This window comes from Rhineura floridana, chromosome 5 (assembly GCF_030035675.1).
Source record: "Rhineura floridana isolate rRhiFlo1 chromosome 5, rRhiFlo1.hap2, whole genome shotgun sequence".
Classification (NCBI taxonomy): domain Eukaryota; kingdom Metazoa; phylum Chordata; class Lepidosauria; order Squamata; family Rhineuridae; genus Rhineura; species Rhineura floridana.
The window spans coordinates 123695071-123712923 of record NC_084484.1 but is presented as its reverse complement, the minus strand read 5'-3'; the positions used below and the strand labels follow the sequence as shown (position 1 = coordinate 123712923).

General features: G+C 45.7%; 1 protein-coding gene across 2 annotated transcripts in view; it reads left to right on the top strand.

Annotated features, from left to right (window-relative positions):
- The first annotated feature begins 15428 nt into the window (after positions 1-15428).
- The window catches only part of VGLL3 (vestigial like family member 3), a 43956-nt gene continuing 41531 nt past the window's right edge, over positions 15429-17853 (top strand). Inside the window, exon 1 of one of the 2 annotated variants that reach the window (XM_061629503.1) lies at positions 15429-15929. In XM_061629503.1, coding sequence (XP_061485487.1) covers positions 15798-15929 — 132 coding nt within the window. In that variant the 5' untranslated portion in view covers positions 15429-15797. Of the gene's footprint in view, positions 15930-17711; positions 17778-17853 lie in introns of those variants that run through there. The other variant, XM_061629504.1, reaches the window with a different exon arrangement.

Sequence of the window (17853 nt, the reverse complement as noted above, 5' to 3'; positions counted from 1 at the left end):
TGTAGATCTGACTGCCAAAACAGCAGTTTATCAGGCAAGCTGATTTTCAAAATTCAAAACAGCCTTGTTCGCTCAGATGTGTGCATGGTTTCCCTCCTATATGCACACAGCTTGGAAAAATTGGGTGCTGAGACTCAAAAAGTTAGTGTAATCATTTGCTACAGTTTTGAGTTGGAATTCTGGTCCTGAAAGATAACCTACGCAAAAGCAAACCCTGGAAATAAAAAGGCTGCATAACACGCTTGGAGTTAAAAAAATGCTTGTACCACAATGGCACACTTGATATATTCGTGCTTAACATTTTAGTAACTTATTCTGCCACATGATAACATCTAGCTCAATGTCCAGATGTGGTGGACTACAAATTCCATCATTTCTGACCATTGGCCATGCTGACTGGGGTTGATGGGAGTTGGTGTCTAAAAACACTTGGAGGGCACCACATTGGCTACCTCTGATTTAGCTAATTTCTGTTAAGCTGGCAAAACTTTTGCCTAATGGAGCATTAGATTCAGAATTGTGTTGTAATTATTCAACCTCAGACAATACAAGCATCATATTACGGGAGGAAGGGCAGGATATAAATCTAATAAATAAATAAATAATATTCATTGGCTCCATCTATAGCTCTGGAATTATCCCCATAAATTCTGAGGTTATCAAATGTGAATTCAAAGTTTTCAAACATATGCTCATATATTCTATGTAATAACTCAAAGATGTCATCGCCATATTTAGGCACCCTGAGCATCATTTCTGTAAGAAACATCAAGATATTGGAAAGCCTTTGGCAACTGAATGCAATTAAAGTAATTTAAGCAGTCAATCCAATTACCAACAAACAACTTGTTAGATCTAGAGATCTCAGATGACTATCAACTATGTGTATGTTTGAGAGTAGAAAAACACTCATTTTGCATGAATTATGCTCTGGTGGTAAAACCAGATGTGATGTTGGAAGATCTATGCATTTTGAAAAGGTAAACTGCCTTCTGTATTATCAGGGCTACAATGGTGGAGAGGGGAGTTAACATATTTTACCTATACCAGGGCTTCCCAAACTGTGGTCTGTGGATCACCAGTAGTCCTTGAGCTTCATCTAGGTGGTCCATGGCATGTCTGCATGAAATATTCATATTATTTTTTAAAAAAAAGTTCATAGTAATTTTAATTGTATTTTATTGCTTCTTTCATTTTTATATTATATTGAATTCTATACAATATATTTCTATATAAGAAATAAAGGAATAAAAATACAATTAAAAATCCATACAGCATCTAGCACAGCACATTACAATTGCTACAACAGGCAGAAAAAGGATTATGTGGTCCACCAGGACCCTTAGAAGTTAGTAAGTGAAGTATTAGTTCCCCTCTATTCAGCACTGGTTAGGCCTCATCTTGAATACTGCATCCAGTTCTGGTCTCCGCACTTCAAGAAGGATGCAGACAAACTGGAACAGGTTCAGAGGAGGGCAACAAGGATGATCAAGGGACTAGAAACAAAGTTCTATGAGGAGAGACTGAAAGAACTGGGCATGTTTAGCCTGGAGACGAGAAGACTGAGGGAAGATATGATAGCACTCTTCAAGTACATGAAAAGTTGTCACATAGAGAAGGGCCAGGATCTCTTCTCGATCGTTCCAGAGTGCAGGACACGGAATAATGGGCTCAAGTTGCAGAAAGCCAGATTTCGACTGGACATCAGGAAAAATTTCCTAACTGTTAGAGCCATATGACAATGGAATCAATTACCTAGAGAGGTAGTGGGTTGTCTGACACTGGAGGCATTCAAGAGGCAGCTGGACAGCCATCTGTTGGGAATGCTTTGATTTGGATTCCTGCATTGCGCAGGGGTTTGGACTTGATGGCCTTATAGGCCCCTTCCAACTCTACTATTCTATGATTCTAAGTGGTCCGTGGGGAAAAATGGGGAAAAACTACTGAGCTACCCAGTTCTCCCAGTTCAAATTGCCTGCCTCTCTCAAAAGCTGCTATCATCTCTGCTGAGGAAAACATATAGATACTATTCACTAACAGGCAAAAAAACCTTGCAGTTCAAGAATATACCTATAGCCCACAGATATTTCTATCAAACTTTAAAAAGCAGGGAAATTGGGCAGCTATAGTGATGCACTAGGGGAGCAGGAGACCTGACCTACTCTCTGAGATATTGGACTGCCCTACAAATTTGTCAAAATGCAAACACAATTTGGGTTGGTCTTTCAAAGTCCAATCCACTTGCTGTATAGCTTGGAAGAATTTGGTAACACAGACCTTCAATCAGAGTGGCTGACTGTTAAACCAGTCTGGCCACTGAGCTCTGTCAGTGGAATAGCAGTCTCCTCTCAGCACCCTTCACAAACTACACTTCCCAGGATCCTTTGAGGGAAGCCATGACTGTCTCAAGTGAAATCAAAGTCTGGTGTGGGTGTGGCCACCTGATTAGCCAAGCCCAGCAGCTGTGAGGCTGGCTTTTAGAACTCTGACAGTTTGTTCTTACTGAGCATGCCTGCGTTATTATAGGGCTCCTGCCAAAACTTCTTAAATTAATTAAAAATCAGCCAGGCATTTTTTAAACTTTTAAACTGCAGAAGATGAAGGTCAGAGTATGGGGCAAGGTCAGTAGTAGGATTACAGGTACTCTGTGAACATGGCTGATTTTTAATCAATTTCAACAGATTATGGGAACTCAGAGAGAAAAAAGTCCAAAAGGGCTCTGGGGTTTTTTCCTCTCTTTTCAGACTTTGAACTCTCTATTCTCTCCGACTGTTTTGTGTATCGCCATGAAAATTGACAGGGTTGTTAAGCAAGCATTTCTGAGTTCAGGACTATAAGTTTTGTAAGGTTTTGTTTTGAAATGAGCTTATGGGAAGCATCAGAATGGCATGGGGGTATTTTCAATGTAACATTGTGGAATGTGAAAAATCCACACTGGCTATAGTATACAGCCACGCTTGTGGCTGTATAATATTGATACATGTATGTTTTCTCCAACAGGACAAATAATTTAAATTGGGGAAATGGTGTGTATGGAAAAACAGGTTGACTCCCTTTCCCCAGCATTGTGGCAATCTGAATTGCACTCCCCCAGCTGATTTTACCTTTAAAAAAGTCATTGATAATCCCATCATTGATCTCCTGATGTCATGTTTACTTTGGCCTTGTGCTTAATAGCTCCATCCTATGTCTTGTGAGGTGGAGAAAATAGGGAGAATCAGGAGCAAGGGAATTACATGTGTTACAATATTGCAGTTGTGCAGCAAAAAAATCAGGATAATGCACTAGTGTAGCACCTCAGGAAGGTGTTATTGCACTGCACTAATGCAACTTTGTCATTTAAGGATTTTCACAATCAGATGGAAAAAGTGAATGAGGCATAAGAAGCTCTGAAACGGAAGGCAATCCTATACGTATTGACAGGAGCTTAACCATCTTTGTAACTGATGCAATGCAGAAAGACAATCAAGCACTGGCATACCCAACCCACATGTCACAAAGGGAATAGGACAATGAATGAGAATTGCATTAAACAAAGGACCCACAGACCATAGGCTTGTCTAGCAGCATGTGGCTCATTGATTAGCTTTGCATATGTGAGTTAAGGACTATAAGGGTGCAATCCTATACTCACCATGGAGTACCATTTAACCCAGTCAGTCAGGTTTACTTCTGAATATACATTTTTGGATTGCACTGAGAGCTATGCTGCATACATAGAGCTCCCTACACATATCTGAAGCATCCCTATTTATTTCTGTGTAAAGGACAGCTCCATGTGCACAACAGAAATGTATTTGCATAGTTATCCCTGCCATCAGATTGAATGGCACAGCTTCTGCTCAGCTAAGAGCTGCATTTGTGCACCAGAGACCCTGTGTACACCCTGCTGGGTAAGGGATTGTGAAATGCTAAGAATAGTCCATAGAACAGAGGGAAAGTGACTGATGTAGTCCTATCTCTGAGCCTAAGAAGGCTCTGCTCTGAACAGTATCTTAATGTGCAAGTGTCTTTTAATATAAATGTTGACCCAGTGCCTGCAGGATGAAGGGGACCACCATCACCCAGGGAAGGAGAGCCATTTGCTGCTGCTGTCTGCCTGCCTGCCTGCTTTCTGCTGCTGCTGCTTGGCTACCACCACCATCACCCTCTCCCTGTTGGACTTCTGCTCTGCAGGTGTCACGCCTTGCAGGACCAGGCCCTCAGGTACTCAGCCAGCTGTTGCTGATATCATCCACCTGTCCCTTCCCTGAAGGGGATACAGAAGCTGGCTGGCTGAGGTGGCTCCTGCTTTGCAGATTGCCTGGCTTTTTGCGGGTCTTGAGTCATGTGCCTGGGAGAGAGGACTCAGAGCCAAGTGGGGAGACTTGAGGGGGGGCCAATTAGTGTAGTGACAAGTAGAGGGAGATATGGCATTGTGAGGAGGACTTGCCAGGTAAGGGGAATGCAGCCCAGGCAGTAAACGGCTGTGCCTTGTTCCAGTCCTCCCCACACCTGCAGATTTGTTGGTTGCCTTATCAGCCAGCTCTAAGACCTCCGGATGCTGCTCCTAAACGTCAGATCAGTGTATAATAAGATCTCCCTCATTCATGATTTGTGGATGAGGCAGCTGATCCGGCATGTATAACCGAGACCAAGCTATGTCCGCCAGAGTACCTGGTTTAGCATCAGGGTAGACCTGAGGGTCGGTGAGGGGGGGTTGCTGTGGTCTATAGGAGCTCCATCTGCCTCTGCAAGCACCCTGTCCATGAGACTACTGGTCTGGAGTGTTTGCACCTTATGTTGGGTCAGCGGGACGGACTGGGCATTCTGTTGGTGTACCACCAACCCTGCTGCCCAACAGACTCCCTAGCTGAGCTGACGGAGGTGGTCTCTGGTGTACTGTTGAGATCCCCCAGACTCTTGGTTCTGGGGGATGTCAACATCCATGCTGAGGCCACCTTATCCAGGTGGCTCAGGATTTCATGGTTTCCATGACAGCCATGGAACTGTCCCAATATGCCATTAGCCCAACACATGTAGCAGGGCATACTCTAGACTTGGTTTTTGCAACTGGACATGGAGATGGTGATCTGAATGTGGGGGGCCTCACATCAGTCCCTCTGTCATGGACAGAACACTGCTTGCTGAAGTTTAGACTTACAGCGGCCTTTCCTCTCTGCAAAGATGGGGGACCTATTAAGTTGGTCCGTCCATAGAGACTAATAGATCCGGATGGTTTCCAAAGGGCTCTGGGGAGTTTTCCGGCTGATAGGGCTGGTGCTCCTGTGGAAACCTTGGTTGAACTGTGGAATACAGAAATGACCCGGGCGGTTTACAGGATTGCTCCTGAGCGCCCTCTCCTGTGTAGAGCTTGTACGGCTCCATGGTATACCCCAGAGCTGAGAGCGATGAAACAATATAGGAGACGGCTTGAGTGCAGATGGAGATGAACTCCTGGTGGATGCAATTACACACTGGTAAGTGCCTATGGTAAGCTGTATTTAGGGGCAGTGAGGGCAGCAAAAAACCAATATTTTGCTGCCACTATCAAATCATCACTCTGCTGCCCAGGGGAGCTCTTCAGATTTGTCCAGGAGCTATTACACTCTGGCCCCAGGGACATGGTAGAACCATCTGAGGCCCGATGTAATGAATTTGCTAGGCACTTCCAGGATAAAATCTTTAGCATCTGCCAGGACTTAGACTCCAGTGTTATAGCAGGTGAATCAAGCGATTTATCCAGAGCACAGCCTTGTCCTGATTTCTTGGATGAGTTTCAGTTGGTACAGCTTGAGAACGTTGACAAGGTGCTTGGACATGTTCATGCAACCACTTCTGTGCTGGATCCTTGTCCTTCTTGGCTAACAAAAGCTAGCAGGGATAGAACAGCTGGCTGGGCCAGGGAAGTGATTAATGCCTCTCTGCAAGAGGGGATGGTCCCTGGCTGCCTGAAAGAGGCGGTAGTGAGACCACTCCTGAAGAGACCCTCCCTGGACCCAGAAAATCTTAAAAACTATAGGGTGGTAGCAAATGTTCCATTCCTGGGCAATGTCCTGGAACGAGTGGTGGCAGCCCAGCTCCAGACACTCTTGGATGAGACCGATTATCTGGATCCATTTCAGTCGGGTTTCAGGCCTGGTTTTGGCATGGAAACAGCCTTGGTCACCCTGTATGATGACCTCTGTCGGGAGAGAGACAGGGGGAGTGTGACTCTGTTGATTCTCCTTGATCTCTCAGCGGCTTTCGATACCATCGACCATGGTATCCTTCTGGGAAGACTGGCTGAGTTGGGAGTGGGAGGGACTGCATGGCGGTGGTTCCACTTCTACTTGGCGGGTTGGCTCCAGAAGGTGGTGTTTGGGGAACATTGCTCAGCATCCTGGACTCTCCAGTATGGGGTTCCACAAGGGTCAGTTCTGTCTCCCATGCTGTTCAACATCTACATGAAACTGTTGGGTGAGGTCATCCAGAGCTTTGGAGTGCATTGCCATCAGTATGATGATGACACACAGCTCTATTTCTCCTTCTCATCTTCTTCAGGTGAGGCTGTCAATGTGCTGAACCAGTGCCTGGCTGCGACAATGGACTGGATGAGGGCTAATAAACTGAGGCTCAATCCAGACAAGACAGATGCTGCTAGTGGGTGGTACTTCTGACCAGATGGTGGGTGTCCAACATGTCCTGGATGGGGTTGCACTTCCCCTGAAGGAGCAGGTTCGTAGCTTGGGGGTTCTCCTAGAACCATCTCTGTCACTTGAGGCTCAGGTAGCCTCGGTGGCACTGAGTGCCTTCTACTAACTTCGGTTGGTGGCCCAGCTATGCCCCTATCTGGACAGGGATAACCTGGCTTCAGTTGTCCATGCTCTGGTAACCTCCAAGTTAGATTACTGCAATGCACTCTATGTGGGGCTGCCTTTGAAGACGGTTTGGAACCTGCAGCTTGTGCAAAATGCAGCAGCTAGATGGTTCGAACATATAAAACTGATTCTGGCCTGCTTGCATTGCCTGCCTGTATGTTTCCAAGCTCGATTCAAGGTGCTGGTTTTAACCTATAAAGCCTTACACGGCTTAGGACCACAATACCTGATGGAACGCCTCTCCTGACATGAATCCACCTGTACACTATGCTCAACATCCAAGGCCCTCCTCGGGGTGCCTACTCTGTGGAAAGCTGGGAGTCTGGCAACAAGGGAGAGGGCCTTCTCAGTGGTGGCCCCCAAATTATGGAATGATTTCTCTGGCGAGGTGCGCCTGGTGCCAACACTGTTTTCTTTCCAGTGCCAGATCAAGACTTTCCTCTTCTCCCCAGCATGTTACCATGTGTTTTTAAATTGCTTTTTAAAAAATGTGTTTTTAAATTTGTATATTTGTTTTTAATGTTTTTAATTGTTGTAAACTGCCCAGAGAGCTTTGGCTATGGGGCGGTATACAAATGCACTCACTCACTCACTCACTCACTCACTCACTCACTCACTCACTCAATCAATCAATCAATCAATCAATCAATCAATCAATCAATCAATCAATCAATCAATCAATCAATCAATCAATCAATCAATCAATGTAGCAACTACTTGAGAGGGATAAGTTTTGAGCAGGTGTCTGGATATGTGAAGCTGACAGATATGGAACAAAGGGATGTGGTCATGACAACAGAACTGGAAGAGAAGCACATCCTTTAGAACTTGGCCAACAGAACAAGATGGCAACAAGGATGGAGGAATCCTAATTACATTCACTTCTAGAATATGGCCATTTGTCCTCTCTCTGTGGCACTAGTCCATATTTTTATCTGTATGTACAGAAGTATGCAGAGCACAAGAAGACAGGGTCCCTGTCCCAAAGAGCTTACAATCTAACATTTGAGACAGGGGAAAATGCCAGAGGAAGGAGAAGGAAACGTAGGGATAAACAGGGAAAGAATCTGCAACCATAGGTGCGTAGGCTTGGTTACAGGCTTAGCTGCAGCAGAGTGTGGGAACTAGAAAGCTGAGCCAAAGGCTTAACAGAAATAATGGGTTTTGAGGAAGAATTTTAAAGAAGAGAGGTAGCATTGTAGATGCATGTTTTGCCGTTGGAAATGTTATTATATTTTATTCTCCCCTCCAAAAAATTAAGGGCATTTTTTCTTTCTGCACAAAGAAGTACTCCCAAAGACTGCTTTGGATAGCTTTTACAGAGCAAGGAACAGTCCTTGATATCAATACGGGCTGTGAAATAAATTAATAGCCATGATGAATGCAGATTCACCTGTTGTTGAGCCCTGCAAAATGTTAAGTATATGTCCCAGAAGTCTCTACCAGTGGTACTCCACATTCATTCCCTCCTTTCTCCTACCTCATACTAGTAGGAAAGAAAACTTCAGCATCATTTAGGCTTTTATTACAAAGACCCCTAGAATAGAATATCATTATACTTGATAACATCCTTTAAACCACTTTGAAAGCTGGTCTTGTTTCATAACATGATGCGTCAGTGCACAGGCACCATGGTGATGACAAGTGCCTATATCTGACCTTTATGGTAGATTTATTTGTCAGTAAAAATGCATTCATGTCGGTGGAATTAGTTTTGGGTTGCAATGGTTATCAACATAATGTCATCCAGTGTTTCTAATTTTTAAACTACAAGCCCAGTGCAGAAGACCTTGTGATATTTTGTTGAATAGCCATACACACACATATGTGCAGATCTCCTGCTGAGGATTCTGATGCCCTGATTCTGGGTATATTAATAACTTTGGTGATACATGCCCTGATCTCCTCTCAATTAGACTACTGTAATGCGCTCTACGTGGGGTTACCCTTGAAGACGGTCTGGAAACTGGTACAAAATGCGGTGGCACGCTTAATAAAGCAGACCCGCCGCCGCGATCATATCACCCCAGTGTTGATTGAATTACACTGGTTGCCAGTTGTATACTGGGCCCAATTCAAGGTGTTGGTTTTAACCTTTAAAACCCTATACAGTTCCGGCCCAGTTTATCTGAAGGAGCGCCTCCAGTATCACCAAATATGCCGCCAAACAAGATCAGCCTCACAGGACCTTCTCTCGGTCCCACCGACTAAGACAACTAGGTTGGTGCGGACCAGGGAGAGGGCTTTTTCGATCATGGCCCCCACCCTCTGGAACTTACTTCCCTTTGACCTTCGGCATGCCCCCTCCCTGTTGACTTTTCGCCGAGCCTTGAAGACCTGGCTCTTCAGGCAGGCTTATGGGATCTCTGGGGTGGGTTAGGTTTTACACTGTATCAGCGTAAGATGGTCTTTAGATGAGATGTTATGACATTAATAATGTGATGATTATGTATATAAGGAGATTGTATTTTATATTGTATTTTATATTGTACGTCGCCCAGAGTGTCCGTTCAGTCGGACAGATGGACGTCTGCTAAATAAAATTTTATTATATTATTATTTGGGGAGCCCATGGCAAGGGGCTTTCTACTATGTTAACCCACTAACCTTTTCATAGTGCTGTGCCTTGGCCCTGAAGAATATGAATTCTCAGCAGCTCAGAAGAATCTTAGAAACCCCGGGGTCTCTATATTGCCCAGAACTGATATAGCTGGCATATTGACAACATCTGATTCCCATGTGAGAATGGGTGGGTCAGGTTTTTTCCATATACACAAGATAACTCTCCTGCTGCCCCTTCGTCCTAGTGTTCTTAGGCTTTTATGGCTCACAGTTGAAACATCATGTGAATGCACAGAGCAGTTCCACCTACGCTGACCACTCTGGTCCCTCTTCTGAAGCAATCAGGAGGTTAGCTTGTTTTAGTTTGTTTTTCTTTCTTTTTCTTGTTTCTTTTTGCTATGTAAGAAGGAAGATCCAATAAAAGCTTGAAATGTCCACTTGCCATAAAGTGCTTCCTTCTCTCAACAGTGCTCACCCACTACAAGCTCTTAACTGGAGAGCTGGATCTAATAGTCATCTATATTCCTAATGCATCTTATTGTGTTAACTCTGTATGTAGGTCATTGTGTGACAGACTAATGCATTCATATATAAACTCCTGTTTGTTCAGTTTCCATCCAGGATCTGGGACATTTGTTCTGCTTAGTGTTCATCTTTGTTTCTGGAAGTGATAGAATAGTTTAAGCACAGCTGCAGATACCATTTTAGGTTGTATAGGAACAGATGGGGGAGTAGCAATCTGGTGACACTGTCAACAGAGCCAGTCCTACATTAGACAGAGTGAGGGAGCAGCCTCAAAAGACAGGTGATGAGGGGGGCACACAGTGGCTGCATATCATGCAGCCAGCTCTGCGCCCCTTAAGCTAGCCTGCTGTCCAAAGATGTGGTGTCTTGTCACCATTGTGTAAGATTCACCTGCAAGTATGGTTGGCTGCTGTACATGGAATAGGGAGAAGGGCACCATCTTGCCATTTGCCTCAGGCAGCAACATGCCTTGAGCTTTTTGCAAAGTCAAAGCAAATATAAGATTTTTGTAGATTTTTAATTAATTCATTTACTTACAGTTGTGGCTGGTGCCCATTGATACTGGTGGGGTGGAAGGCATGGACCCCAATAGTAGGTGGAGCCAGAGCCAATGACAGGCAAAGCCAATGAAAGGTCAAGCCAACTAATTCAGTTTTTGTCCCCATTCTCCTCTCTGCTGAGTTCTACAAGGGAGACTAAAAAGAAGGAAGCTGACAGCCAGGGCCACACTCTGGACAGGTTATAAGTAAAAAGCCAGGCTGGTTGAGGGCAGACTGTTGATGGGGCAATGCCCCACTAACCCCAATGCACCAGCCTCCACTGCTTACTTATTGCGCCTTTTCCACTGGCTGCAGGAAGCTTTAATAAACACACTGTCTTTTTATTTGGCTCATGTTAATGGGGATGGGTGGGCTACTGTGATTTATTTATCCAACCACTACCCAGCAAATGGATCCCCATGAAGTTTGATCTCTCACTGCTGCACCACCAAGCTGTCCTTTTATTTTCCATATGGGTGTGTGTGGGTGTTATCTGTAAGCTCTCACCTTTATATCATCATATGCAGAATCCCTGCCACATGTACTATACATTATAAGTACATGCTTTCCTTACTCCTTTTATAGTTTCACCACCACCATTTAGTTCCAAATAAATAATATTCACCTGTTATCATATCAAGACTGTCCTCATTTTATATTACATAGGCACATTAGGCGGAGTGCACTTAACATATAATGAAAAGGCAAGCCTGTCATCATACTACAGCAGTTCACTTGGTCAAAGACAGCTGGCGCTGTGACCTACAGCATCAAAAGAGGCAATGGATGGGCGGCCCAGACCAGCTGTAAAGGGACAGCCAGAACAGACTGCAGCAGCCGCCAGTTCCGCCAGCTCGCCCTGCCAGCCCTGCCAGCCCTGGGGCCTCTGCCCCTGGAATCCAGAGTCCCAGGTTGGTCACCTTCCTCCAGGCCAGCTTGGGGATCTGCTTCTGCCACTGCTTAGGATGAAGAGTCAGCCCCACAGGAGGAGCAGCATGGAAGAAGGAAGGCCTGATAATCTACTCCCACAGATTAGGATGAAGAGTCGGCCTGGGAAAGCTATGCCTTGAAAGGTGGGTTAGAAATCTTTTAAATAAACAAACAAAGGAAACATCAGGAAACCCAACCACAGATCTCCTGGATCTAGTTTGGCCCCCTTACATAGGATCCTTTGACTGAAGTAGTTAATTTAAAAGGTGCCAAAACATAGACCAACCTGGATGCTTTGCTGTGAGAAAAAGAGGTACATGAAAAGCATTAAAGGCACTTTCTGTTTTACAGCCCAATTCTATTCATGTCTACTCAGAAGTAAGACCTGCTGTGTCCAATGGGGCTTATTCCTTAGTAACTCTGCTTAGAATTTTATCCTTTTTTCTTCTGTTCAAAAACAGGCCCAAGTCCTCACATTCTTGACTTCAAACAAACCCCACATGTTTGATAAAAGCTAGTGGTCAGTGACTTGGGGAGTGGAACGCAATTGGAATGCTAAATTCCAATTTTTTTAGTGGCAGACTCTTAATAGTAGACACAGAGTATCATGATGCAGGGCAGCTCTTCTGCTACTGTCTCCCTGCATCAATTCCATTTACGAATAACTCAAGGACTGCTCTCATCTCTCCATTAATGCACTCCCCATCTATACTGCAGACTAATGGAAATAAGAAAATTGAGATTATTTTAAGTACAGTTTTGGAAAACAGACACACAGTGCATGTGCAAAAAAAGAGTCCAGTCCCAGACATTTTGTCATTTTGCTCAAACATGTTCTGATTGGCGTTGTTCAATGGACTGGTATGATAATATGATATAAAAATGAAATCGTGTGAGTTTACATTATCTTTAATTCTATAAATAACAGCAAATGTATCCATTATGTACATGACTAACTTCATTTCAGTGGTTCTACTTTGAGTATGACTAACGCATACAACCCTTGCTTGAGATATTTATACCCCATTCGTCAAAACAAATTCTCAGAGCACCTTCCTTATGAAAAATACAAAATAGTAACACATTAAAATCAGTAACGTTAAAATAAAACACAACAGTTGCCTTCTCCCAACCTGAACCTTAAGATCCTCTTGAGAGACTCTACTTCATGTGCCTCTAATAAACGAATAAAGCAGCTAAACATCAGAGGTGGGGCCTTTTCAGTAGTGGCATCCTAGTTATGGAATAGGTTTCCCAGGGAGGTTCATTCGGCACCACCTTTTGGTCTTTTGGGTGCCAGGTTAAGACTTTTTTGAGTAGCCAGGCTTTTTAAACAACCGATGTTTCACAGTCTGGGCCTCTTAATTTTAAACTGAGTTTTAAATTACTGTGCTGTTTATATATAGTGTGATACTATATTTTAATGTTGTATCATTTTTATTTTTTGCTTCGTGAGCCACCCAAAAAATTCATTTGTGAGGCAACTATATAAATGCGTTTACATACATAAATTATATTAAAACAACTATCTAAAAAGGCCTGGGAAAATAAAAGGTTTCAGTGGTGACAAAAGACATACCAGGCAAACTTCTGGCTTAGAGTACGAAAGCCAGGCTGCCACCACAGAGTAGGCCATAACTCTAGTCATCAAGTCTCACTCAGTGCCCACTCCAAGCTCTGGGATTTCTTTAGCAGATGGTCTCTGTGGGACTTCCTCTTTAAGTGAGCTCCCTTCCTTCCTACCACTACCCATTCACTGTCTGTTGGCCCAGATGGAGAAGGAGGCTGCTGTTCCTTCTCCTCACTTCTCTGCTAACTCAGAGAACATAGGTAAATAGGAATGACAGCAAGAAGAAAGAGAAGGAGGGCTATATACCTCCAGGAGTTGACATTGGGTCCCCTACTGAGATGTGGACCTCAGCAGATGCCTGATGAATCCAGCCCATGACACCAGCCCTGATCCCACCACTGATTGTGGTGAGATCAAGAGAAGATGGATTCATGATATAGGAGCATTATAGCATTTAGCGTACCTTTTTTCTTTTCTTGTAGTGACACATTGGCCATCCCTGACATGTAAGTCTGCAGCTACTTCAGCACAAACACATGAGCCCTACTGAAACATTAATTAGTATTGTAGTATGAACTCATGAAGAAAGGGGGACAGAATTGTCTCCCTGGTTTTTCCACTAGCTTCTACACTCACAGCCTGAAAAAGACGTAGTAATTATTTTCTTGTGTTAGTTTCTCCTCTTTTTTTGCCTTTACATTGACAGTGCCTGTTTTAAATGAAATGGAAGTATAGTGCTCAATCAACAGGTTGTATTCAGCTAGGCCCTACTCAGAGTAGACCCATTAAAACTAATGAATCTAAGTTAGTCATGCCTATTAACTTTAATGGGCCTACTCTGAGTAGGCCTAGCATTGAATACCACCCAATGCTTTTTGCTAGTTAGCTTATTAGTTTCCGTGATACATTTTAGAAAAGGTCAGGATATTTGGTTTTGAAAATAAGGAGTTGAATGTTGATTTGGTGAGGGCAATTTCAGTGGAGAGCGGAGTGCAGAAACCAGACTGTAGTACGTCAAAAGATCAGTTGGACAGGCCGCTGACAGATGGGTAGAAAGGGTCCATTTCCACCAGGCCCAGGGCCAGCAGAGGACCCAGACTTTTAGCATTCATTTTTTTTTAAAAAAGTAAGTTTCTAAGTGCTCTGGAACAAAAGTTATACACCAAAAAGTAAATTGGCCCCTCCCACAATTTCTGTGAAATGAGCTAGCCAGTGGCTCTAATCCCCCTGCTTTCACGTTGTTAGCCAATGAGTGAAGTCAGAGCTGTGATTGACAAGAGACTTGTTGAACACCAGGCAATAGCCAGAAACCTGTGCAAGTGCTGAAAAGAGCTGCCTTTTCCTGCTTGTCTCTGCGTATTGGTTAATGGTGTACTTCTGTACATCATATGAGTTGAGTATGCTTATAGTTTTCAGCAGCAGCATGTGTGCCTGCCCGCCCACCTACGTTCTCTCTCTGTGCACATCCAGCACAAGATCCAGAGAATCAAAGAAGCACACACAGGACAGCAGGTTCTTGGTAGGCATGCACAGTAAACAATTTCAGTGATTATGATAATAAAAGTGTACATGCAGGTTTTAATTTTTTTCCCAAAAAATAACATACTATACATACAGTATTACCTATAAAATCATATTTGAACAGAAATAAAAAATTGTACATGAAGCTTGTGATGCCATTACAAGTTACAGTTTTCTAAATTCAACTTTACAATATGTAAAGTTATGTTGAAAAAATGGAAATGGACTGCCTTCAAGTTGATTCCGACTTATGGCAACCCTATGTATAGGGTTTTCATGGTAGGCGGTATTCAGAGGTGGTTTACAATTGCCTTCCTCTGAGGCTGACAGGCAGTGACTGGCCCAAGGTCACCCAGTGAGCTCAATGGTTGTGTGGGAGTTTGAACCCTGGTCTCCCAGGTCATAGTCCAACACCTTAACCACATTAATGGGTACAAAATGAACAAGTGTACCGAACGCATTGTGTTTTAACCAAGACATGATCCAGCCCCTGCTATGCTGGAGAGCAATAGGCAGGGTTTTTGCTGGGTGCGTGTGCCATTTCAGCTCAGCATTCAAAGCATCCTCGTGCACCTATTGCCCATTTTGTATCGCTGTCATCCAGTCCAGGCACAGGAATGGAAGGTTTTACCTCACCTGTACTTACATCCTTACTGACCAGGTCACTAACAAAGCTGCTCTATCAATGGGCTCCTCGTTTCCTCGTTTGTCTCTTCTTGACCTGGGCGACGGTTGAGCCTCGCCTTGCCCAAAGCCTCACTTTTGCCCTTCAGATGCTATCGGTCTCCAGTCTGATATAGAAAACTCACGCCGGCAAAAGCAGCCCGTAGAAAAGGGCGGGTTCCGCTTTCTCCCCACGCCTTCTTTTTTTGCCAATCCACTTTCCACCCCACTGCGTCCGGACACAAACTTTGCTCCAATCCAAAGGCGGAGGGGTGGAGTTTCCCAAGTTGGGACGCAGCAGCTCCCCCGCGCTCCGGCTATTGGCAGAGAGCAAAAGCCCTTCATTGTGTGTATGATAATCAGGCCGGCGGAGGCGTGCTGCCCCTCTCTGCCTCGCCGGGCTACGGTGCCTCCTCCGCCCTATGCAGCCAGCGTCGCCGCTGCCGCCGGACTTCTATATAAGTGCCAGAACGGCTCCCTGAGACTCCTGAAGATGAAGGCGCTTCCGCCACTTGGCTCCGTACCCCAAGGCTCCGTTCCCGAGCCCAGCTGGGAGAAGGCAGCTCGGTGCCCAGGAATCGCGGTGGCGGCTGGCAGGCTCGACTTCAACTCCTCCGGACGGTGGCATTAGCAAGTCCCGCTGCTGCCATGAGCTGCTCGGACGTGGTGAGGCACCAGCCGCAGGCGACGTGCTGCCCGCCCCAGTTGAAGGTGCGCAGTGCTGTGGCAGCGTGCCCCTCGGTCCCTTGCTCTGCGCCGCCGTTCACGCAGAGCCAACAGGTGAGACCTTCCGTCGGCGGGTGGGAGAGGACGGACAGGAGGCGGGACAGTTTTTATTCTAGGAGTGGAAGAAGGACCGCAGCGGCGGGTGTGGGATGGATAGGAAGAAGGCCAGGTGGCAGCAAAGTTTGGAGGAAGTGTCCGGGTGAATAAGGAGTGCTGGAACTCTTTTCTGGCTAGGGACTCGGTGGCTCTTCCGCTGGTTTACACGTGTCTAGGTGCCTCGCATACTTATGAGCCAGGGCGTCCGCTCATTGGGTGAAGAGACTCCCTTGCAAAACACGGTCTTGGCTCTGACGCCAGCAGACGCGGAAGTTCTGTCTTGACACGCAAGTGACTGTGTGATGCTACTGTCCGGCGGTTGGTGCACGTGTGAATCCGTCCTAAGCATGTCCTATGGGTGTGTGGTTACATAATATTAAGTATGCGTGACTACACAGGAATGTTGATATAAGTGTCGATGTGCGTCACAACTCCTATCTTAGGAATGTCTGTGCGGCCTTTTACTGTCACCCGTTCTTCCTCGCACAGACGCTCGCTTTGTCTCTCCGCCAGAGTCTCCCACGTCGCAGGCACATACATTCACTTGGCTATGGCACAAATTACCAGCCGCTACTTGTGAGAAATAGTGAATTGAGGTTTCTGCTTGTCACTGTGTGTGTGCCCCCCCCCACACAAAACCAAGCAGAAGTGTGAATGCCAGGTGCACAGGTCCATAAATAAAGAACACGCCTGAGGGCTAAGGTGCTGAGAAGAGGCTGAAGGCGACTGTGGGTGGTATTCAGCGCTAGTCCTACTCAGACGAGACCCATTGAAGTTCATAAGAAGCTGTCTTATACCGAATCAGACAGTTGGTCCATTCAGTTCAGTCCTGTCCACACTGAGTGGCAGTGGCTCTCCAGGGTTTCAGGTAGGAGTCTCTCGCAGCCCTACCTTGAGATCCTGGGGACTGAACCTACGACCTTCTGCATGCAAAGCAGACGCTCTGCCACTGAGGTACTGCCCTTCCCGACCAACTCAGGTTCATTAATTTCAGTGGGTTTACTTTGAGTAGGATTCAAATACAACTCTGTGTCTATGACATAGACTGAAGTGGGGTTTTAGGGCCTCACTAGTGTGAAAGCATCAACAGAGAAGACCCAAGGCAGCTTAGTACCCAAGTCAGAAAATCCTTGGGGCGATCAAAACCTAATAGCGGGAAGGTAATAATTGTATTTCAATGGTCCCCCCCCAAGTTGCCCCCTCTGGCGGGTTACCTCACAACGTCTACCTCTCTCTCCAGAGAAAGTGTGTCTGGCTGTGAGTGAAGAGGCCGCAATGAAATGTGAATGGGTGACGCGCAGGAGGACCTCGAGAACGCGTGTCTGTGCGCCTTAAACAGCGTAGGCGAGAGAGGGAGGGTGTGCGTGTGTGAGAGAGAATACTTGAGAAGGGTATGGACTCGTGTGTGTGTGTCCTTTTTCTCTACAGCCTTTAGGTTGGGAGAGCCTAGCCAGGTAAGCTGAGCAAGGCGAGCTAGAGGCGTCTCTCCTGGGCTGCCTGCTGTATCCTTCCTCCGGCACCTGAAGGGAAGGGCAGGCCCGCAATGGGCCCGCGCGCGGCACTCGCCTCCGCTCCTGGTAAAAAGCGCGTGGGGCTGCTGGGAGCGCGAGGCCAGCCCGATGCAGAAGTTGCCAACTGGGAGCGGAGTTTCAAGCAGGGGTTGAGGTCAGGGCAGACGGAGAGCTCTGCCGCATTACCTAGCCATGACGCAGCAGCCACAGGGCTGTTCAGACCCCTGAATCAGAAGGAGGCTCTGCGAGAACGCGGGGAGAAGACAGGTTTGGAGCGGGGAGAGAGCTTACCTTGGTAGCTGGCCTTTTGCTTATCTGGCTCACCCTCCCCCCCCCGATTTCTGAATGAATGCTGGGGTGGTACCGTTAGA